Raw genomic sequence first — 21,263 nt, 5'->3', positions numbered from 1 at the left:
AACAGTGTTGTACACACTAAACTGAAGACATCCATTAACCTACATGTTTAATTTAGTTTCTTAAGCACAAAGATTTGTTTCAAAACTATTTCTAAATTCAGTTCGAATGTATATACAAACACACATCCTATTTTTATGATGAATATAATATAATAGCTGGTGGATGCTGCACAGTAGTGGTGGATGAGGAGACAACACTCACAGACGGACAAATCTACACTTCTTTTTATTAAAACAAATATAAATATGCATATAATAAATAACACTGCTAATATTAATAATAACATTATACAAATGCAAATTGTCATGAATAAACTGAAAAAAGCCCCCCGACATAAAGAAGGCATGGAGGCAGTGGTTTTTATATTTATGTAGTAAATAATAATTTTGTAACATTTTAATCCTTTATTAATTTTTTTATATGTAAAGATATTTGTGTATTGCTGCACATCCTGTGTGTATTGGGCAATGTGTAAGCGTTTGGACCTGCACAGGCGCATAACTAACATGCTCTGTGCTGGAATTTAGACAACCTTTTACATCGTCAATGGCGCAGTCTATTTCAGATCATATAAATGCAGCAACAATGCGTCTTAACAGACCTCTATTTTAGACCAGCACACCCATGAGTCCACGAAGTGGCACAAATGAATTTGCCATTTAAACAATGTGGTGCAAAACATGAAAATTAGGGTAGCGCTGGTTCTGAAAATAGCAACAAATCACATCATACATGTCTTGCGCCTTATTGCTCCGGGTGTATGATAGGGCCCTTAGAGTTTAAAGTTGCATGTTTTTTTTTCAGATTTTTTTGCATTTTAAAAATATATCTATACAGTTATTCTAGTTTTAAGTTCAACAGAAGAAAAAAAGATATATTGCCCTGAGAATTAGCAACATTTAAAATGCAAAATATAGTTTAATATACTTTATTTAGTTAAGTTTAACAATTCTTTCAGTTTTATGATTTTAATTTTAGTTGTTCGTTACCTCAAATGGAAGTGTTCAATTTTGTTTCATTTACATAACATTATATTTTATATTTTATATTACAATTAATTATATAAATTGAAGTTGTAAAATTGCACTTTTGTTTAGAAAAAAAAAATTTGGCATTAGCAATCTTCACTAAATGCAATTACTACTGTTTTAATCTGCTTTCAATAATCTTTCCACCCCAGCTGACAAAGATCCTGCATCAAAGGGCAAGAAAAAAGCTCGTAAAACCACTCAGGCAGGTGGCGGTGGTGATGACCTGCTGAAGATTGCTGCTGAGCAGGCCGAGAAGAACAAGAGGGAGATAGCAGAAGCTATGGAGGCTGCAAAGAAACTCCAGGCTGAGCGAGACGCAGCAGAAGCAGAAGCCAAAGCCAGAGCGGCAGCTGAGGCCGCAGCAGCACAAGCGGCTGCAGCCACAGCGGCTGCCGCTGCTGCTAAAGCTGCACAAGAAGCTCTAGCTGCAGCTAAAGCCAAAGGTATATCTGAGGCTGAAGCTAAAGCCGCAGCAGACGCAGCAGCACGGGCTGCAGCAGCAAAAGCAAAAGCCCAAGCGGAGGAAGAGGCCAGGAAACAAGCTGAACTCAATGCCTTGAATAAAGGTCTGAGTGCTGAGGAAGCTGCAGCAGCGGGGGCTGCGGCGGCAGCTGCATTGTCTAAACAGGCAGCAGCTGCGGCAGCAAAGCTTGGGAAGGCTGGAGGTGCAGGTGGAGCTGGAGGTGATGGTGCAGCAGCAGTAGGTGCAGTGTGGGCTGTGGGAGCTACTGGAGAAGGAGGAGCTGGTGGAGCTGGAGGAGCTGGAGGAGCTGGTGGAGCTGGAGGAGCAGGTGGAGCTGGAGGAGAAGGTGGAGCTGGAGGAGCAGGTGGAGCTAATGGAGCTGGAGGAGCAGGTGGAGAAGGTGGAGCCGGTGGGGCTGGTGGAGAAGGTGGAGCTGGTGGAGCCGGAGGAGCCGGTGGAGAAAGTGGAGCTGGAGGAGCTGGTGGAGAAGGTGGAGCCGGAGGTGCTGGAGAAGCTGGAGCTGCTGGTGGGGCTGGTGGGGCTGGAGGAGCTGACGGTTCTGGGGGAAATGGTGGTGATGATGGAGATAAAGGAGGAAAGAAGCGTCAGAGGGAAGGACCTCTTGTACCGGAGACTGTTGTAGGTAAGAAATTACACAAGAAAATCCTAAATATGTGTACGCAATACAAATTCTATCTAGCTTTCATTAAAAAAAATGAGTAGTGTAAAGGTAAGTTCACACCAAGAGAGATAACTGTAAATGTGAGCCCTGTTGGCAAATTGAGTCTGAATCTGCAAAATGTCCACTTTGGTTAAATTTGACATTTCCAAGTTCATTAAGTCCGTGTCTCCTGATCCCAATGCCCCACATAAATTAAACATCTAAAATGATCTGCATTTGAATGTTAGATGTACTAAAGCTGCAATTCTAGTTAAACTGAGATCACATGTTGTTTTTCTGCTTGCATTTTTGTCAAAAGTACCATGCAATTTTTTCACAATTCTGACCACAAAAGTACTACAATAACAGTATATAGTTTGGGTGTGTAAGCAATCAAAATAAAAGTATCTTGACAGTTATATATATAGAGCATTCATCATCTTAAACATTGAACATCTTGGACATTGAAAATATATATATTTAAATTTCAAGAAATTAAATCACTCACAAATGCTTATTAATCACACAGTGAATTACTGGATTAATAGTTAATTCATTCTGAGCAAATTCCTTCATTCATCCGTTTTTCCTCCAGCTTAGCACCTTATTTATCAGCGGAATGAACCACCAACTGTTCCGGTATATGTTTTTCACAGCGGATGCCCTTCCAGCCACAACCCATTACTAGGAAACACCCAGTAATGGGTGATAGGTGTCAGTAACTCTTACATTTAAACACACACATCTACACTATGGCCAATTTAGTTCATCCAAATCACCTATAGCATATGTATTGGGACTGTGGGGAAGGACCCGGATTAAACACACACGAACACAGGGAGAACATAAAAACTCCACAGCCACACAGAAATGCCAACTGCCCCAGCCAGGCCTCAAACTAGTGACCTTCTTATTGTGAGGTGACTGTGCTAACCACTGAGCCAGCCACCGTGCTGCCCCCTGTGAATATTTAATATACATTTTTAAACCGACTTTGGTGTTACTTCATAAATCTTAGCTTGATGGTTTGTTTTGCTTAAGAACCTACTAAACTGAATTTGTCTTGAAATTGACTGACTCTGTCGACAGTTTAATCATTTGTGAGCAGATTCTCCCACTTTGAATGTTATCACTCGATTGAATGGTAGTTATCAGCTGATAGATATGGGCAAGTAGGGGCCTTCTGCGCCTACTGGCAGGCTCAGAAGGCTTTTATCATCCATACAGATGGTTAATCAGCAATCTATCAACTGATAACCACTGATAACGTCCATTCAATCGAGTGATAACATTCGAATTGGCTGGAAGATTCCAATAAATGATAATTAATATGACCAAGTTTGCTCGAGAGCGTCACAAATATTCCCACAATATTGCTTATTCTCTATATTATTATCGTTATAGCTTTAGATTGAACTTTAATATTGTTTTATAGCCACCTTATATAATGCTGCAGAACTGGTTGGTTCTTACAGAAAGCAGTCTATTAAAGCAGGCCAAACTCATATGGTGAGTGTGTGTGATACAGTTCAGAGTGTCTTAATAAACACTTTTGTTTGAACTTCCGCCATCCACCACATGTTTTTATTGATGTTAGAAACCTATAAGGTAGAGCAGTGTTTCTCAACCACGTTCCTGGAGGACCATCAGCTCTCCACAATTTCCATGCCTCCTTAACCAAACACACCTGATTCAGAACATCAGCTCATTAGCAGAGACTGAAAGACCTGTAATGGGGTTGTTGCTAGATCGGATATGGATGCGGCCGAAAGTTAACGAGAATTAGGGTTTAGAACAACCCTAATCCCAACCGTCACAGCAATGTAAAAACAGTAGTTGTACGGAGTATTATTTATGCTATCTATTAAATTACCCAATAAATTGTATTTTTTTAATGCCTACCCCCAACCCAAACCTAAACCCAACTGTCACAGTACTGTAAAAATAGAAATTACTGTTATACAGTGTCATAAAAATGTATTATAATTGATATGCATATCGCACTTCCGGCCGGTCGGCCGCGTATCCGATCTAGACTTTACCCTGTAATGGGTGTAACAGACAAAGACATCCAAACATGCAGTGTTGGTGTTCCCCCAGGAACGTGGTTGAGAAACACTGAAGTAGAATATTACAAGAGGGAACTTTCGAAGATTATGTGCATTAAATCCAGCATTCATTTTCAGGTCAAAGTCTAATTTCAAAAAAACCCATTCATACCTGCATACATCTTTGCGCAACTTTCTTACACAACTTTCTGTTTGTTTATAAGTTGACACTACTCACACACCAACATAATCTCACGGCAATTTGTAACTTTTTGATTTAGTGGCTAATTCGTCTCAATTCGTACAATCTAATTAGTACAATATAGTACGATTTGTCACCCAATGACGGTTGGGTTTAAGGGTGGGGTTAGGTGCCACGCCTCCTTTTTAAAATTGTACATTTTCGTATGACTGAACTCGTACAAATTAGCCACTCAACTGACAAAACATAAAATACTTCAGGCTGCACATACATATACAATCATTGTATGTAACAAATCCGCATCTTAAAGGGTGTTTTTAGCTCAAGTGGAACACACACATACACAATCAAAACACTGAACATCATTGATTATGTTGATTAACTCACATTTTACATCACAAATCGTGATAGGAAACATACTCAGCCCAGTTGCAGAAGTGAGCAGGAAGGAAGGAGAGGCCAAGAGCCGCACTCGAGTAAGACAAGGCCCACTGATACCAGACACGGTGATTGGTAAGAGAGTGGGGTGAACACACTAAAACCAGCTCATCAGTGTTTACAAAAACTAGGTTTGCCAACTAAACGTCATTAAACATCAAAAGTAATCGTAATTCATCACGAGAAAAGCATTTGATTTAACAATTAACATTTTAAAAATAAAGACTAATTAAGCATGATTATTAATATTTGATTATTATCATTTTTAAATCTAAATTATAATACTTTTAACAGTGAATAAATGAGTACCTTAAAATAGTCACAACTAATGTCATTTATCATAACATAATATAATCATCAAACCAAAGACCCTATATCAAACTATTTTTTTCTAACGTTCATTATTTCATAAAATTAACATCTTCCAAAAGCCTTTAGCTAAATGTGCTTCTCGGTTTGTATGTCTTCTGTTTGTTTCATTTATTTGTTGTTTATGTACTGTACATTTATTATGTGTTGTAAGTGTATCTGTTTGTTTTGTGTTTGTCAGTGTGTGTAATGTTTCAAAAACAAATCTTGCCTCTTTGTTTTCTATGTCTGTGCTGTCACGCTCTGTAGCCCTGCCCACTTTGAAACCTCATTGGCTATTTATCAAGCTCCACTTACTTGCATATTAAAAAAACCTGTTCTGACTGGTGCAGCCAATCGATTAGATAAGAAGCAGTTTTGTTCTGAGTGTGAGCAGACAATTAATGTTAGTCATTAGTACAATGTAAATTATAGACAAACCCATTTGCTGGTTAAAAAAAAATAACCCAGTGTTTGGGGTGTCCATATTTTACACAAATTTGGGTCAGTAGCATTTTTTTAGAGTGTAGTGCTATGAGATAAATGTATAAAAACAATGTATATAACGACATAGTGTTTTTATAAGAATATAATTAGAGAAATGCATTCATTCATTCATTTTCAGCTTAGTCACTTTATTAATCAGGGGTCGCCACAGCGGAATGAACCGCCAACTTATCCAGTATTTGTTTTACGCAGTGGATGCCCTTTCACCTGCAACCCATTACTGGGAAACACCCATACACTATCATTCACACACACATACACTTCGGACAATTTAGCTTCCCCAATTCACTTATATTACATGTCTTTGGACTTTGGGGAAACTGGAACACATGGAGGAAAACCACGGGGAGAATATGCAAACTCCACACGGAAATTCCAACTGACCCAGCCAAGGCTTGAACCACTGTGCCACCCTGATAAGAGAAATGTCACCTTAAAGGGATAGTTTACCCAAAAATTATGTTCTCACTATTTACTCAAGTGGTTCAAAAAAACCTTTATGAATTTCATTATGTTGTTAAACTCAAAAGAAGATATTTTGAAGAAAGCTGAAAATTGTTTGCATCCATAGTAGAAAAAACAAATACTATGGAGGTCAATGAATACTGGTATTCAACTTTCCTCAAAATCTTCTTTTGTGTTCATCTCATCTTCATCTTTTTTACAATGTAGATAGTGTCAAAGCAGCTTAACATACAAGATTATAGTAAACTGAAACAGAAGAAACTCAAAAAACAAGTAGAGGATGAGTAAATGATGACAGAATTCCCATTCTTGGGTGAACTATATCCCTTTAATCATCATGTCTAGCATGCACTTTCAACTGTCACAAAAATAAAACAAATATCAGCTAACCAATTTTGGCTCATTTCCAATGACTGGTACAGTACGGTATAGTAACGGTCGGTATGGGTCACCTTTATCAGGCTTGCATTTCTACTGTCTAAAGGGTACCAAGTTTCAGTCAACGTCATTCTCGCTCGAGGAAATGTAAAGTAAAGCTGTTCACATATCGTATAAAAAGCACTTCTCACAAAACAGATGCTTCATACACATAAATACTTGTGTATAAATGAAATAAATTACTAACATTTCTATGAACATGAGTTGATTATAACTGCAGATTAATGACAGTGTGAAATAGCCTATTGAAACGTCTGCAATTATATAAAATAAATGCAACATATATGAACGTATACAGAGCCTTAAAGTCTCCGATATGTTACCAATTACAGAAAAAACTATACACCGCATACATTTAGTCCTTATTTGGGTTCGAAAACAACATGTAACATATAGCCCAGTCAGTGCAAACCTCTCATCTGTATCTTTAATCTTCACCAGCACATGCAACCTCTGTCAGAAAGTTATTCCATCATTCCAAGTTTATAATAGTCCAAAAGGCGATGATAATAGTAAAACATGGCAGTTTGTTCATGTTTTAGGTTGGTGAAAGATTCATTCGCTCCTTTGTTTTTCTGGCTTCTCCTTTCTTGATTTTTTGCACTTCACTCTCTCGTTTGTCCATTTCTGAAAGGATCAGATGTCAGAAGCACTTCAATAATTAAGCACATGTTATTATCATCAGCTCAAGAATTTCGTTATTTCAAAAATAGACACTCACACGAGCAATCGTGAGCTCCCTGGAGAAAGTGAAACCATTCACACTTTTAGACAGCCTTGTAAAACAACATATTATATGCATATAATATTATGATGTAATGTCTCTGCTCTGTAAAAATTGCGGTTTCTTTGTTTTCATACTTCTGCTAGTGTATGCGCAAGTAACGTTTCTCTGTAAACCAATAGCGTTCAGCTGCACATCTAGCTCCGCATTTTGGTACCCATTTGCCATGCTAGGTATCCTTTGCAAAGGGTGCCCAAAAAGTGGTACATGACGGTTCACTTTTAGGTAACTTTTGACAGTAGAAACAGCCATAAAAGTGTACCGAACCGTGCCGTTCCACTCAGAGGAAACGGGCCATATATGTTTCATGGTTAGCTATGTGGAGCAGGTTTTTAAACCAATGACATTTCAATGTAAGTGGAATTCTTTGGCATGACACAAAGAAACAAGAGACACTCTTCCTTAAGCATATTTAGAGGTTCAACCTCTAAAAAAATGTTTCTTGTTTGCATTGTTGTGGTGGTTTGTCAATGTCAAATGTTTGTTGTAAGTGCTCTTCTTTGTGTTCTAAACATTCTTTCCAACCTCTTCATCATATCAATCTTCGAAATGCTTCACCGGCTGACCAAACGACATGACTGAAGGAGGAAGTAACCCATCAGATAAAGAAACCCCATCAGATAAACAGAACCCATCAGGTTCTGAAAATCCTTCGGGTAATGGTAACCAATCAGGTTCAGGAAACCCATCTGGTTCTGACAACGCTTCAGGCTCTGCAAACCCATCAGGGTCTGGAGCCGCATCGGGTTCTGGAAGCCCTTCAGGTTCTGGGGATCCACCAGGCCCTGGGAAGCCACCAGGTCCTGGAGGTCCATCAGATGGCAGCACTGAAGCTACAGATGAAGAAAAAGGTGCTCAGAATGAAAAGGATGAGTCAGCTAAAGCTCGCAGGCGTTCAGAGCGTAAAAAACAAGGCTCACAGGTTCCGGAAAAAGTTGTTGGTAAGAGATGTTTGACGTTGCTCTGACAGTTGCATGGAAGCAATGTCACTATTCAGAAAACACAGAAGTAAGCGTAGTCTCTTGTAGAAGCTTAAGATCTAGGGGCGGATTTAACCAATAAGCAAGGTAAGCAGGAAATCTGAGGGCCCCCAAATGAATGCCTACAATTATACCTATAAACTTTATATAATATTGTTTTCTATCGTATTTTGTACGGTGAGGGTCTAAAAATTTTTATTTGAATGTAATTTTTACATCTGCGATAATGTGTCCCCCACCCTCAATCATGGAAAAGTTCAGCAGTCAAATCAGTTTTAAAAACGAATTAGTTCATTTGTTATTTATGTTAATTCATTTAAAGAAAATAAATCATTTCAAAAGTTTTACAAGATGCCTTATGTGTTATTAATATTTTGCAATAAGAAAGAATGTAAAAAAAGACAGAGTGACATAAATGAATAAATTAATAAATACATTTTAAAATAAATTAATTAATTAAAGTACAAAGGGTGCATTTTAGAACTTTCGGGCCCCATGACTGGAATTACTTAGGGCCCCCAAATCACTAAATCCGCCCCTGCACATAACAATAAACAAAGTTATCCAAACTTTCCTAAGTCCTTTGCATTACATACATGGAGTCATTTTTGCACAAGGTTAGTCAACATAAATATATATTTTTTTACTTAGTTTGGCTTTAATTCAACCATGCTTTTGTGTTGAAGATCATTTTTCTTCAGAACCAAACATCTCACTGCAGATAAGTTTCAACTGAGCAAATTTGTCAGATTCAAAGTCCCAAGTGCTCTTCACTTCAAGATTATACCCTTGGGTTCAACAGCTATAGAACTGTCTTTGTAAGCATATGCAAATTCATATCAGCATTTCTTAGCCACTATGTGTGTGTTGAAACTTTGTGAGGGGCATATCTGATGAGCTAGCTCAAAAAAAGTGAGGGATATATTGAGCAAGACGGGTTGTAATCAGTAACTTTAATAACCTCTTTAATTAAGTTGATTTGAGTAGGCGGGATTTTTTTTCCACATAATGCTAGTGGGTGTTGGATAACTTTGTTTATTAAAGAAATAATTCAGCCAAATTATATTTACCAATAACCATCTTTATAATAATAATAATATTAATAATAACAATAATACTCATTTTTAAATAATCTTCACATTGTTTTGTTTTATAATTTCTGTTCTCTTTTTAATTCATTAGTTTATTATTTATTTGTTTTATTTTATTTGTAATTATATAGTACAGCTAAGATATATATATTGTTCATAAATACACATATTGTTTACTCGTATCATAGTATATCAATGTAAAATAAATAATACAAAAATATACAGCTTTTGAATAACATCATTGAGTAAACTAGACCTTTAAATAAACTAAACGAAAAAGGAACTCAATATAATATGAGCTGGGACCAATAACTTATTTTTTTAAATCAGTAACAAACTGGTTTAAAAAATAATACTCACGCAGTCTGCAATGTGCCAGATATGTGTGTGTCTGCTGTTTGTGTATACCAGTATGTGCTTGTATTGTCCTCTCCAAGCTTGGTTGTCTTGTTAAAGGCTAATTACCTCATTTACTACTAATAAAAAAAAACAGTGAGATGATAAAATCTTAATAAATGGAACCAAAATATGACCACAAACTTTAACTACAAGAAGCAAGATCATTAACTGCCAAAATACTTGGCATTCATCACAAGGAAACAACCCAAACAGCCTTTACCTGGAGATTAGAGCAGATTCAGCATAAGATCATGTTCCATTTGGATGTCGTCCAAATAATCAACAATACAAAATGGAAAGAGAGCTGGAAGGTAATGTGATTGCCATTAGAACAGCAATTTTCATAATCCCACCCAAACCAGAAGGTTTCAATCATTTGCTCATTAGTGTTGAAGCTGACGAGTAGTTAGAGTGACTACTAATTACCCCAAAACAACATCACACAAGAGTGATAATTATGCATTATTGAACTGAAAACAATGTACGATGCAGTTCAAAATAATGTACACGGCCCTCCAGAAATGCTCCATTAATGTCTTTATCATCATTACATTGATTCTAAGAAGACACAGACTGTAAGATGACAAAACTGAAGACAATGGCAAGATACAGGTCAATAGTCTCTTGAACACCTTGATTAGTTGGACAAGTGAAAACCAGATTTTTTATTTTTTTTTATTTCTGTGAACAGTTATTTATACACTGTAAAACCCAACAGTCAACTTTATCAAATGAAATGAGTGTAGTTAATTCTACCCATCTGAAAAGAGTTTTGAACTCAGTGTTGAAGGTAATGAGTTAATTAAATATCTCATTACTTCAACTTAAATGGAGTAAGTTCACAGTACTCATATAGATTTATTTTTTAACTCAAATGGTTTGGTGCAATCGGTTTCCTCAAATGATTCGAGTTGCCTTAACTTATTGGGTTTTACAGTTGATTTGAGTTCTGTTCATTTATTGGGTTTTGCTGTGCTCAAATTGCTTCATTTACTCAAATGGATTAAGTTCACAGTACTCATTATAGGATTAGTTTCTGAACTTAAATGATTTGTTGCAATCGGTTAACTCAAAGGGTTTGAGTTACCTTAACTTTTTGGGTTTTACAATGTATTTGAATGAAATAAATGCCCTTTAATGCATGACATTAATTATGTATGACAGTAGTTACGAAGCATAAAATGCTACTGTTTTCAATTAATGGATTACAATTCACCCAGCCGCGCAGCAAAGCAAAATGATAACCACGCTTGATCAGTAATCAAAATGAACTGCAATGCATCTAAATTATTAATTTGGTTCACAAATCCTTTGCAGATCCTGGTGTTTACTTCGCTGCTGGGCTGGAAGACTGCAAAGTTATTATAGGAGAGGAGGCTGAACTGGTCTGCAAACTCAGCAGTGCTGATTGCGAGGGCGTCTGGTCCAAAGATGGCACAGAGGTATAAAAAAAACAATATTATGTATGTGGTACATAAAACCATATTATGTATGTGCGCATATACACATATTTTCTGTGCATTTCTCTCTAGATTACTGCTTCCTCTGAGGGAATGGCAATCAGTAAAGATGGAGCCACTCACAAACTAAAAATTGACAAAGTAACAGAAGAATTTGCTGGAACTTATCGATTTGAGGCTGATGGGCGTAAAACTGAATGCTCGATTGCTGTTGAAGGTTTGTTTTGAATCTGCTAATTTAAGCCAATGCATATACATTTGTACAGGGTTTCACATTTATACTTAAATTGTATTCGCATTTTAAGATCCACCAAGATTTGATGGTGCGGAACTTGAAACGTTTGCCAAACCAATTGTCATCAAACACAATCAAAAAGCCACTTTCAAAATCCCATACATTGGACGTGAGCCATGCAAAATTCAGTGGTACAAAGATGGCGAAGAGCTCGCATCAGACTCTCACTGCAAGATTGAGATCACGGAAGGTGAGAGCCGTCTACTTCTCACCAAACTGCAACGTAAAGACACTGGGGAAATCAAAATCAAAATCAAAAACGAGTTCGGCACAGTGGAAGCCATTTCTAACCTAGTTGTTCTTGGTAAGTAAGAACAACAATATTCACTAGAAAGGTTGTAAACTGTGTTTTATGCAATACGTTCAACATGTCTCATTTAGATAAACCAACTCCCCCGCTTGGACCTCTGGAGATTGTTGAAGCATCTTCCAACTGCGTCGAGATCAAGTGGAGACCACCAAAAGACGATGGTGGTTGTACTATTCAGCATTACATACTTGAGCGCAACCAAATTGGACGCAATACATGGAAAAAGATAGGCCAGATTCCAGGGCAAGCCCACTACAAAGACACGGATGTTGACCATGGCAGGAGATACTGCTACCGTATCAGAGCCCAGACTGATCAGGGTACCAGTGAACTGATGGAGACTGAGGATGTACAGGCTGGCACTAAAGGTGACTTACTACAAATATCCCTATAAACACTTTGCTAGTCAGTCACACTGTAGACCAGTAGTCTCAGGGTGCTTTCAAATCTGTGCTTCCTTTCATTTGGTTTGGACCAAGGGCAACAAATGATACATTTTAGCATTTTTCTGCTGTTTTTGGGTCCTTTTCACACCACACTGATGGCTTTAGTACTAACCATACAAAATCCACATCACTCATTGGCCAGATGTTATCGAACGTATTTCCTAAACTTCTTTTCAATTGGTCAGAATTAACATGCGGGAAAATGCCAATGGAACTCGAAAGCAAACAAACTGGCAGACACAAAATGTTGATTTTCTACTATGGAGGGACGACTGCGCTGGCTGATTGCATCCCTGGTCATAGTATACTGTAGAGGTTACATACATCACTTTAGACAAACTATACATTTCGAGAATGAAGCGCGGCTGCGGCTGGAAAACAATGTTTTAATGCATTGCAAGTCACTTCAGGAGGAGGCGTGAATTCATTTAGCTAAACTGCGACATGGTCATTTTTCAGAAATATTACCAACGGTCCATCAAGCAATGTTATTCCCTCTCTCTCTTTCTCTGTTTAAAATTAATGGTAAAGCACTGTCAATAAATATTTTTCATCCACATCCCATAAGATCAGACTACAGCAGCTGGATTAGTCCAAAAAGGCACAGTACTTTTTGCGGTTGAGTCCATTTTAGTTCAGATCATTTTCTCTCACCTCAAACGAACCGATTCAGGGGTCGTTTGAAAGCGTACTGATACTACCTCTTTAAGGAGGTCTCGGTATGCTTTTTTGGTCCACTTTTGGTACACACTCGAGTGCGATTGCTGCATTCACACTTACCCAAATGAACTGCACCAAACGGGAAAAGGAACTCTAGTACAATTCAACCGAACTAAATTAGGCAGGTGTAAAAACACCCACAAACTCAATTCCTGGAGGGCCACAGCTCTGCAGATTTTAGCTCCAATCACCTCCATCTCACACCTGCTTAATAGTCTCTTGAACACCTTAATAAGTTGGATCAGCTGTGTTTTTTATTAGGGTTTGAGCTAAACTGTGCAGAACTGCAGCGCTCTAGGAATAGAGTTTGAGACCCATGCTCTTGACTGTTTTAATAATGTACAAACCTGTCTTCCTTTCCAGCATACCCTGGTCAGCCATCTGCTCCTAAAGTAGCCAGTGCCTTCAAAGACTGCATTAACCTAACATGGGCTCCTCCAACCAACACTGGAGGAACCAATATTTTAGGTTATAACTTGGAGAAACGCAAGAAGGGCAGCAACTTGTGGGGCCACGTAAATCCACCTGATCAGCCAATTCAAGGTTCGTCTCACATTTTTAGACAAGTTAAAATGAAATTCTGTCTGGTGGTAATATTTATTCTCCTAATTGCTATCCACAGCAAAGAAATATGCTGTAAAAGATGTAGTCGAAGGAATGGAGTATGAATTCCGTGTCTCCGCCATCAACATATCGGGATCTGGTGAACCAAGTGTCCCCTCAGAATTTGTGTTTGCAAGAGATCCAAAAAGTGAGTATGTTTTCAGGTTTCTCATTATCCTCAGAAAGTAAAGTGGTATTCAGCAAATGTATTCTCAAGGATTAAAAAAAGAAAAAGAAAAAATGAACCACGGCCCTCATAGATATGCAAAAATGCATGGATTTAGGTCAGAATTTTGGGGCTTCAAAATAACAAGCTTATTCCATCTGCTTATGCACTTCTCTCTATTTTCTATTGCTTTTGTCCCCATTTCACATTAGAGCCCCCTGGTAAAGTTGCTGACCTTAAAGTGACAGACTCCAGCTACACAACCCTCTCCTTGTCATGGACTAAACCAAAAGTTGACCCCGGGGTTCAGGATGAGGCCAAGGGATACTTTGTTGATATTAGGCTTGCTGAGAACCAAGATTGGGATCGATGCAACCCACATGCAGTCACAATGACCTCCTTCACTGCAAAGAGAATGAAATCAATGGCCATGTATTGGGTAAGAGTAATCGCCGTCAATGAAGGTGGAGAAGGTGAGCCAAAGGAATTGGACAACTACATCTTGGCAATGCCTCCACCAGGTAAATCACATGGTCTATAATTTAGCAAGCAGTATCTCACTTTTTTATTGTATACGTAATATATCACCTCATTAACTCAATTTATTGTTCCTCTTAGTGCGACCAAAATTCACTGATGTCAAGATCAAGAGTTTCATGGTGGTTAGAGCTGGAAATTCTGCACGTTTCAACATCAACTTTGAGGTACTTTACTAATATAGGTTCTAAAGGAGGAAACAGTCATGATACATTTGGTGGCCACTTTATTAGTTATACCTATTTAATGGTTCATTAATGCAAACATTTAATCAGCCAATCACATGTCAGGAACTCAATGTATTTAGGCATTTACTGTAGATGTGGTTAAGATGGACGTTCAAACTTAGAATCAGAATGGGGGAAGAGTGGTGATTTAAGCTAAGTTAAGACTTTGAATGTGGCATGGCTTTCTGTAACTGCTGATCTTCCGGGATTTTCACACCTACCCATCTCTAGGGTTTAAATAGAATAGTCAAAAAAAAGTGAAAATATCCAACAGGTCTTTTATGGGGTCAAAAATGTCAACAAACAGCAACATGCTACAACCAAGGTCTGCAGAAGAGCATCTCTGAACACACAGCAAGTCAAACATTGAAGCAGGTGAGCTACAGCAGCAGAAGTTAAGCACACTATATGCAATTCCTATCAGTTGAGAAAAGGTAACTGATACTTCAGTATTAATGTGGTCTCTAAATTTAAGCAACAAAACATTGGAAACATGTCTGACCTGATGAGTCTTGATTTCTGCTGAAACATTCAGATGGTAGAGTCAGGGACAAACAACATTAAAGTATAGATACATCCTGCTTTCTATGTATAATTCATGCTCCTCTTTATGGTTTAATGGATGATTTTTTCCTTTTGGCCAAGTTTGGGCTCTAAATAAACATTGTAAAAACACTACTGTCTAAGTAATGTTCCTGTTGCTACAGTCTAACTACTGTTGCTGACAATGTCCATTCCTTTAAGGCCACAGTGTACCCATCACATGATGGCTAGCAGGATAACGCACCATGTCACAAAGCTCAGTCATCTCAGAATGATTGCTTGAACATGACAATGAATTGACTGCACTCTAAAGCTCTTTGCAGTCACCAGATCTCAATCCATTAGAGCACTTTTGGGATGCCTAGCGGACAAAGTCTGCAGCAACTGTATGGTGATATCATGTCAATATGGATCAAAATCCCTAAGGATTGTTTTCAGCATTTCAGCAGCTTGTTGAATCTAGTGTAGGTGTATCTAAAAAAGTGGCCAGTGAGCGTATTCTGCCTGTGGTATGATGAAAAAAATGTGCTGTCATGCAGTATCCTATTCCTCCTCCTCAATTTCTTGATCAAAAAATGTAGTACTGACTTACGTCAGCAAAGCATTTGGGAATACCAACTGAATGTTAGGTCTTCTAATTAATATTCATCAGCCAGGATGTAATATAAAACCTCCTCATGTACTGTTCAGATCATTTTTACTCCCTTCATGAAAATTACATTTTGCATTGGCCACGTGTTCAATGCATGCCTTCTATTACCTCTTTTTTTACAGGCTTCCCCATGGCCCGATGTCATCTGGCTGAAAGATGGTATCCCTGTGTCCAAACGTGCCACTATTAGTAATGCAGAGGGAACCTCTCAGATCCTGATCCCGTCTGCAGAGCGCTCAGATACAGGAATCTACACCATCGTAGTCAAGAACATTGTGGGACAAGAGACCTTCAGTATTGAGATTAGAGTCACAGGTAATATGAGGGAAGCACTGTATGTTTTAACCATTTTACTGCACATCATTTACATGTAGTTTGTGATTTCTGTGCCTCTACAGTCGTTGGGTGAAAACTAGATCATAGCCACACCTTTTATTCACATAATTGGTTTAAACAAAATTGGTTAAATGTTGGGATGTACGATATATCGGCGGCCATATTGTTATTGGCCGATAAATGCTATTTTTAATATTATCGTTATTGATCCAATATCAAAATTGGGCTGATATCTTTAAGCCGATAAATTACATAATTGTACAGAACTGCCTGCCTCGTGCATGCATGGGTGGAAGGTGTTCATTTTGACAGACTTGCCCAGTGCACTAAAGGAGCTTTCCCCATATTGTATATTCCTTGAAAACCCATCCTTTCTTTGTGTGGTATTGTTGTACATTAATAACGCAGTAAGTAACCATATTCCTTATCATTGTAAATATGTTTAATAGTGTCATTGTGTATTCTTGTTTAAATTGCCTCAGGGAAAATATTACACGTGTAAACATCATAGTAGCAATGCACACGTGTAAAAAAACTCATTGGGTTGTTTGTAATCTAATATGATTATTTGTTATTATCAACGTGTTGCTGGTGTTAGATTATATTCAGTTTGATTGGCATATTCATATTGATTATAACAAGTGCACGTGTAGCACCCGATTCACATGGGGTTTCAGCATCAGCGCTTGACAGAGGGTGTGTCTGAAGTTGGAGCTAACGCGATCAAAGCAGCATCAGCCAATGAAATTAGTCAGCAACCGTCTACTGTCTGAGCTAGTGTATTTGCATACAGCGATCTGATTGGCTGACGCTTTTGTTGGCGCTTGAAAAGTTGAGAAAGTCCCAACTTCTGCAGCGAGCAATGCCGCTGAAGAAGCGCCAACAGACTCACAATTCAGTTCAGCAACACTTGACGTCACCCATTCAAAGTGAATGGGAAGCACTGACGCCCCATGTGAATGGGCCATAATGCTAGTGATCTAACAAAGCCTTCACAGCAACAGGGGTAGAGGTGTGTCAAGGAGGAGTTTATCATAAACCTTTCATCGATCATTTTTCCTAAGATTTTCCTGCGACAGCAAAAACGAACATAGAAGCGTTGTCTGACTGATAATCAGCACCTACATGTATTCAAAAAAATGGAAAACGCCAAATGGGCCGAATTTATGCCACATTTTCTAAAGTTATACTATCTGTATTTAGCTTTTTGCTTGTACGTTGGAACTGTTAAAACATCTCTCAAAATGCGTTTTCGGACATTAAATATTTGTACATATGTACATTACTGAAACACGTTTTATTCAAAAACATTTGAGCTGGTTTCATTTCTTAGTTCTTTCGCTTTTCATTTTAATTAAAATATACTTATTTAACTTTGTTAATTAAATCCCATTTTGTTATTATTTTTATGCAACAGTCAAGTTGCAGGTTAATTTGCTATCCGAAGAAAAGGAAATAATTTATTTTTGGCATACTGATATATGTAAAATCATATGGGTCTATATAATCACTGTGGAATTTTGAAATTATAGCTCTTTTTTGAGTTCATAAGGTTAAGTCAAACTTTTAAAAATAAAATCAGTTGTTCACTGTATAAAAATATAACAATTTGAACTATTCATATTTATCAGCTAATATAACGGTTATTGGCCTCCAAATCGATAAGAGTTGTCGGTTATCGATATCAGCCCAAAAATCCATAACGGTGCATGCCTAGTTAAATGATAGGCATATGGAGAATATGACAGTGTTTTTATAAGTTTAAATGATTAAAAATAGTATTATTTAATATTTAAATAAAATATGATTATAATTTTTATTTTTCAGTATTCATTTTACTTTTGTATTTTATATTTAGAAATGTTTGAAATATCATGATTATTATTTATTATAAAAAAACTTAAATAACTGAATTTATTTTTAAAAGTTATTTTTGTCCATTCCTGTCTTATTCGATGAATGTTATAGTTGCTTATCTAGAGTATTTAGTTCTTTCCATGAAAATCTTATTGACCCGTTACTTACAGTATAGATTTGTAGACACTTACAAAAATAATGTACTCAACTAGAACTGCTCTGTAGAGAAATGTGCATCTAATAGGCTTCTAATCTGCCAGTCCTGATGAAGTACAACTGATTGTTTTGGTGTAGATGAGCCAAAGCCTCCAGGTCCCATAGAGTTGGATGAGAATGTTCCGGGCACAGTGACAGTTTCCTGGGAACCTTCCCCTGACGAGAAGCGTGATGATCGCCTGCATTACATGGTGACCAAAAGAGACTCCAGCAAGAGAACCTGGCACACTGTAGCAGACCGTATCTTCAACAACCGCTTCACAGCCTGCAACATCATGCCAGGGAGGGAATACCAGTTCCGTGTCTACTCCAAAAATGACATTGGCCTATCTGCCCCTTCAGAGTCAACAAAATGGCTAATCACATCCAAGAAAGGTTTGTGATTATTTAAACTAATTATGTTAAGCTGTTTTACAAAAAAAGGTAGAGGATATTTATACTGAGTAACTGTAGATGATGTTTGCTCCAAGTATAAACAGCATCTATATGCAAATTTTAAAGTATGAATAAGGCATTGGCTTCTAAAAGGTGGACAAAGTTAGCCGATATGATAAGACTTTTCTACTGTTTTTTGCTTGTGTATCAGATGAGTGTGTATCAGACACACTTATTATTTAATGTAACAAAAATACCCTGAAAGGCATATGTGTTAATATTACAAAGACCTGTGTATTCCTAACAGTGTGAAAAGCTATTTGCAAAAGAAACTGACAGCTTTTAAATGAATTTAAATTTGCTAATCTTAATAAATGTTGATTTCAGCATGTATTAATACATTTATAATATCAAAAGTAATATTATTTATTCCTGAAATAATGCGAACCAACAGTTTTATGTTTACTTCACAACATTAACAAATACTGATACACACTAACACCATTTTTCATTTAATGTAAATTATTAACTAACATTAATTACTGGGATTATTTTTTAGTGTTACTGTAATATTATGCCAAAATATCTATTTTATTATGCCTAATTATCTATATATATATATATATATATATATATATATATATATATATATATATATATATATATATATATATATATATATATATATATATATATATATATAGCGCAATCTCAGCAAGATTTGTTTCTTCACTGTGATGCTTTATATATTTATAAACAAATTTTGGGAGGAGAACGCAAATATCTTGACAAGGCTAATTCATTATTGACAATCATCCTGTTATTCTATAGCAGTTTTTCTTAACCATGTTCCTGGAGGACCACAAGCTCTGCCCATTTTCCATGGCTGTTTCTCAATTCCAAGAACACAGAGAACAGACTTGTGTTCTTGTGAAGACCGATCTCGCCAGGTCACCTCAAAAGAACGAGCTCGGGAGATCGCGAGAACAGAGAACGCATCCTCTGAGAAATGAGATGCTGCGTTCGTCCTGATGATCACATGACCTTCCCACGTTATTAATGGAAAATTATTTACACATTACAGCATTCATACAACTATTTATTGTTTTTCCCCTTTTGAAAATATATACTATGCTTAAAGACTTTACTTTTAGATTTTAATACGAATTTCAGCAAATAAACACCCTTATTGTGTTTATTCCTTTATTAAGCTTTTCATGGTAATGTTTATTTTCACCGTTTCATTTAGGGAAACTCCTGAGATAAATTATCTGTGAACTTTAATAATAAACCTATATAAAATGCTGCACTTCCCACCTCCAGTCGCAATGACTTCTGGGACTTCTCAAGCGAGTTCGGTGCTCAAGTCTGCATCAATGCATCCTCGTTATCAAGAACACATCCGGGAACTTTCACGCATCCTCCGTTCTTGAGTATTGAAACAGAGCAGTTGATAATGATGTTACACGAGAACACGGGGACGCAAGATCACTGAAGAATGCATATTGAGAAACAGCCTGTCTCCTTAACACACCTGATTTAGATCTTCAGCTCATTGTCAGAGTCTAAAAGACCTTTAAAGGGTGTAACAGACGAAGGAGACATCCAAAACAGTGTTGGTGGGCCTCCAGGAATGTGGTTGAGAAACACTGTTCTATAGTATTCTATATTCTAGTATCTCACAATTTTTTAAAACGCAACCAATCAGTTGAAAACCACAGATATTCTTTAGTCTTAAGCACATTCTGCCACTAGGTGGCATCTGTTAACACCCAGACTGCACACAATGTGATCCATTAGGGCAGGGGTGTCAAACTCAGTTCCTGAAGAGTCGCAGATCTGCACAGTTTACTTCCAACCCTAATTAAACACACATTATCAAACTAATTGAGTCCTTTAGGCTTGTTTGAAACAGGTAAGTGTGTCAAAGCAGAGTTGGAGTTAAAGTGTGCAGGGCTGCAGCCATCCAGGAACTGAGTTTGACACTCCTGCGTTAAAGACAACCCACCCACTGCAATGATAAGTACACAAGCAATGCGGATTGATCTGAAACCAAGCTCAATCTCTTACAGAAAAATTCACGCTGAACATCCCAGAGTCCAAGACCTGCAATTTGGAGAGCGCCCCAAGGTTTATGGTCTCCTTGAAGATCCACACAGCTCCACAAGGCTATGAGTGCTACATGAGCTGCGCTGTGAGGGGTGACCCAACACCCCACGTCACCTGGTACCACAACAACGTCAGCCTGAACACCAACACCAACTACCTCATCACCAACACCTGCGGCGTCTGCTCCATGCTCATTCTCAGGGTTGGAGCTAAAGACATGGGCGAATATAAAGTCATTGCTGAGAACCCGCTGGGAAGAGCCGAGTGCTCGACCAATCTTGCAGTGAGAGGTAAATATCTACATACCTAATTCACCTCTTTGGATAAAAATTAAAACCCACAGTAAAGATGACAGAGTTTCCCAAAAGTTTTAAGTACAATTTTAAAGCGATGAACAGTTCAAGTAAGAATTATTCGCCCTTTTGATTTATTGTATACAGTATTTTTTCAGTAATTAAGTTTGCACATCACGCTCACGGTTTTTTAATCTAGTTAATAAAATCATTCAGACGGTCACGATTCACACTCATTATGTCAGCAGCTAGCTCTCTGCAA

The 21,263-nt window shown here is 37.6% G+C and overlaps 1 protein-coding gene across 1 annotated transcript in view; it reads left to right on the top strand.

Moving 5' to 3' along the window:
* Window positions 1-21,263, top strand: part of LOC130231251 (immunoglobulin-like and fibronectin type III domain-containing protein 1) — a 32,521-nt gene that overhangs the window by 7,405 nt on the left and 3,853 nt on the right. The window contains exons 5-18 of the mRNA XM_056460741.1: window positions 1,182-2,138; window positions 4,818-4,919; window positions 7,971-8,327; window positions 11,174-11,298; window positions 11,389-11,533; window positions 11,622-11,915; window positions 11,993-12,289; window positions 13,451-13,630; window positions 13,710-13,838; window positions 14,069-14,377; window positions 14,475-14,560; window positions 15,938-16,130; window positions 18,303-18,599; window positions 20,672-20,998. Of these exons, the coding sequence (XP_056316716.1) occupies window positions 1,182-2,138; window positions 4,818-4,919; window positions 7,971-8,327; window positions 11,174-11,298; window positions 11,389-11,533; window positions 11,622-11,915; window positions 11,993-12,289; window positions 13,451-13,630; window positions 13,710-13,838; window positions 14,069-14,377; window positions 14,475-14,560; window positions 15,938-16,130; window positions 18,303-18,599; window positions 20,672-20,998 (3,798 nt within the window). The remainder of the gene's footprint in view (window positions 1-1,181; window positions 2,139-4,817; window positions 4,920-7,970; window positions 8,328-11,173; window positions 11,299-11,388; window positions 11,534-11,621; window positions 11,916-11,992; window positions 12,290-13,450; window positions 13,631-13,709; window positions 13,839-14,068; window positions 14,378-14,474; window positions 14,561-15,937; window positions 16,131-18,302; window positions 18,600-20,671; window positions 20,999-21,263) is intronic.

The sequence above is a fragment of the Danio aesculapii genome, chromosome 6 (genome assembly GCF_903798145.1).
Source record: "Danio aesculapii chromosome 6, fDanAes4.1, whole genome shotgun sequence".
NCBI classification, from domain to species: Eukaryota; Metazoa; Chordata; class Actinopteri; order Cypriniformes; family Danionidae; genus Danio; species Danio aesculapii.
The sequence above is the reverse complement of the archived record's forward strand: the minus strand, read 5'-3'. Positions and strand labels throughout refer to the sequence as shown.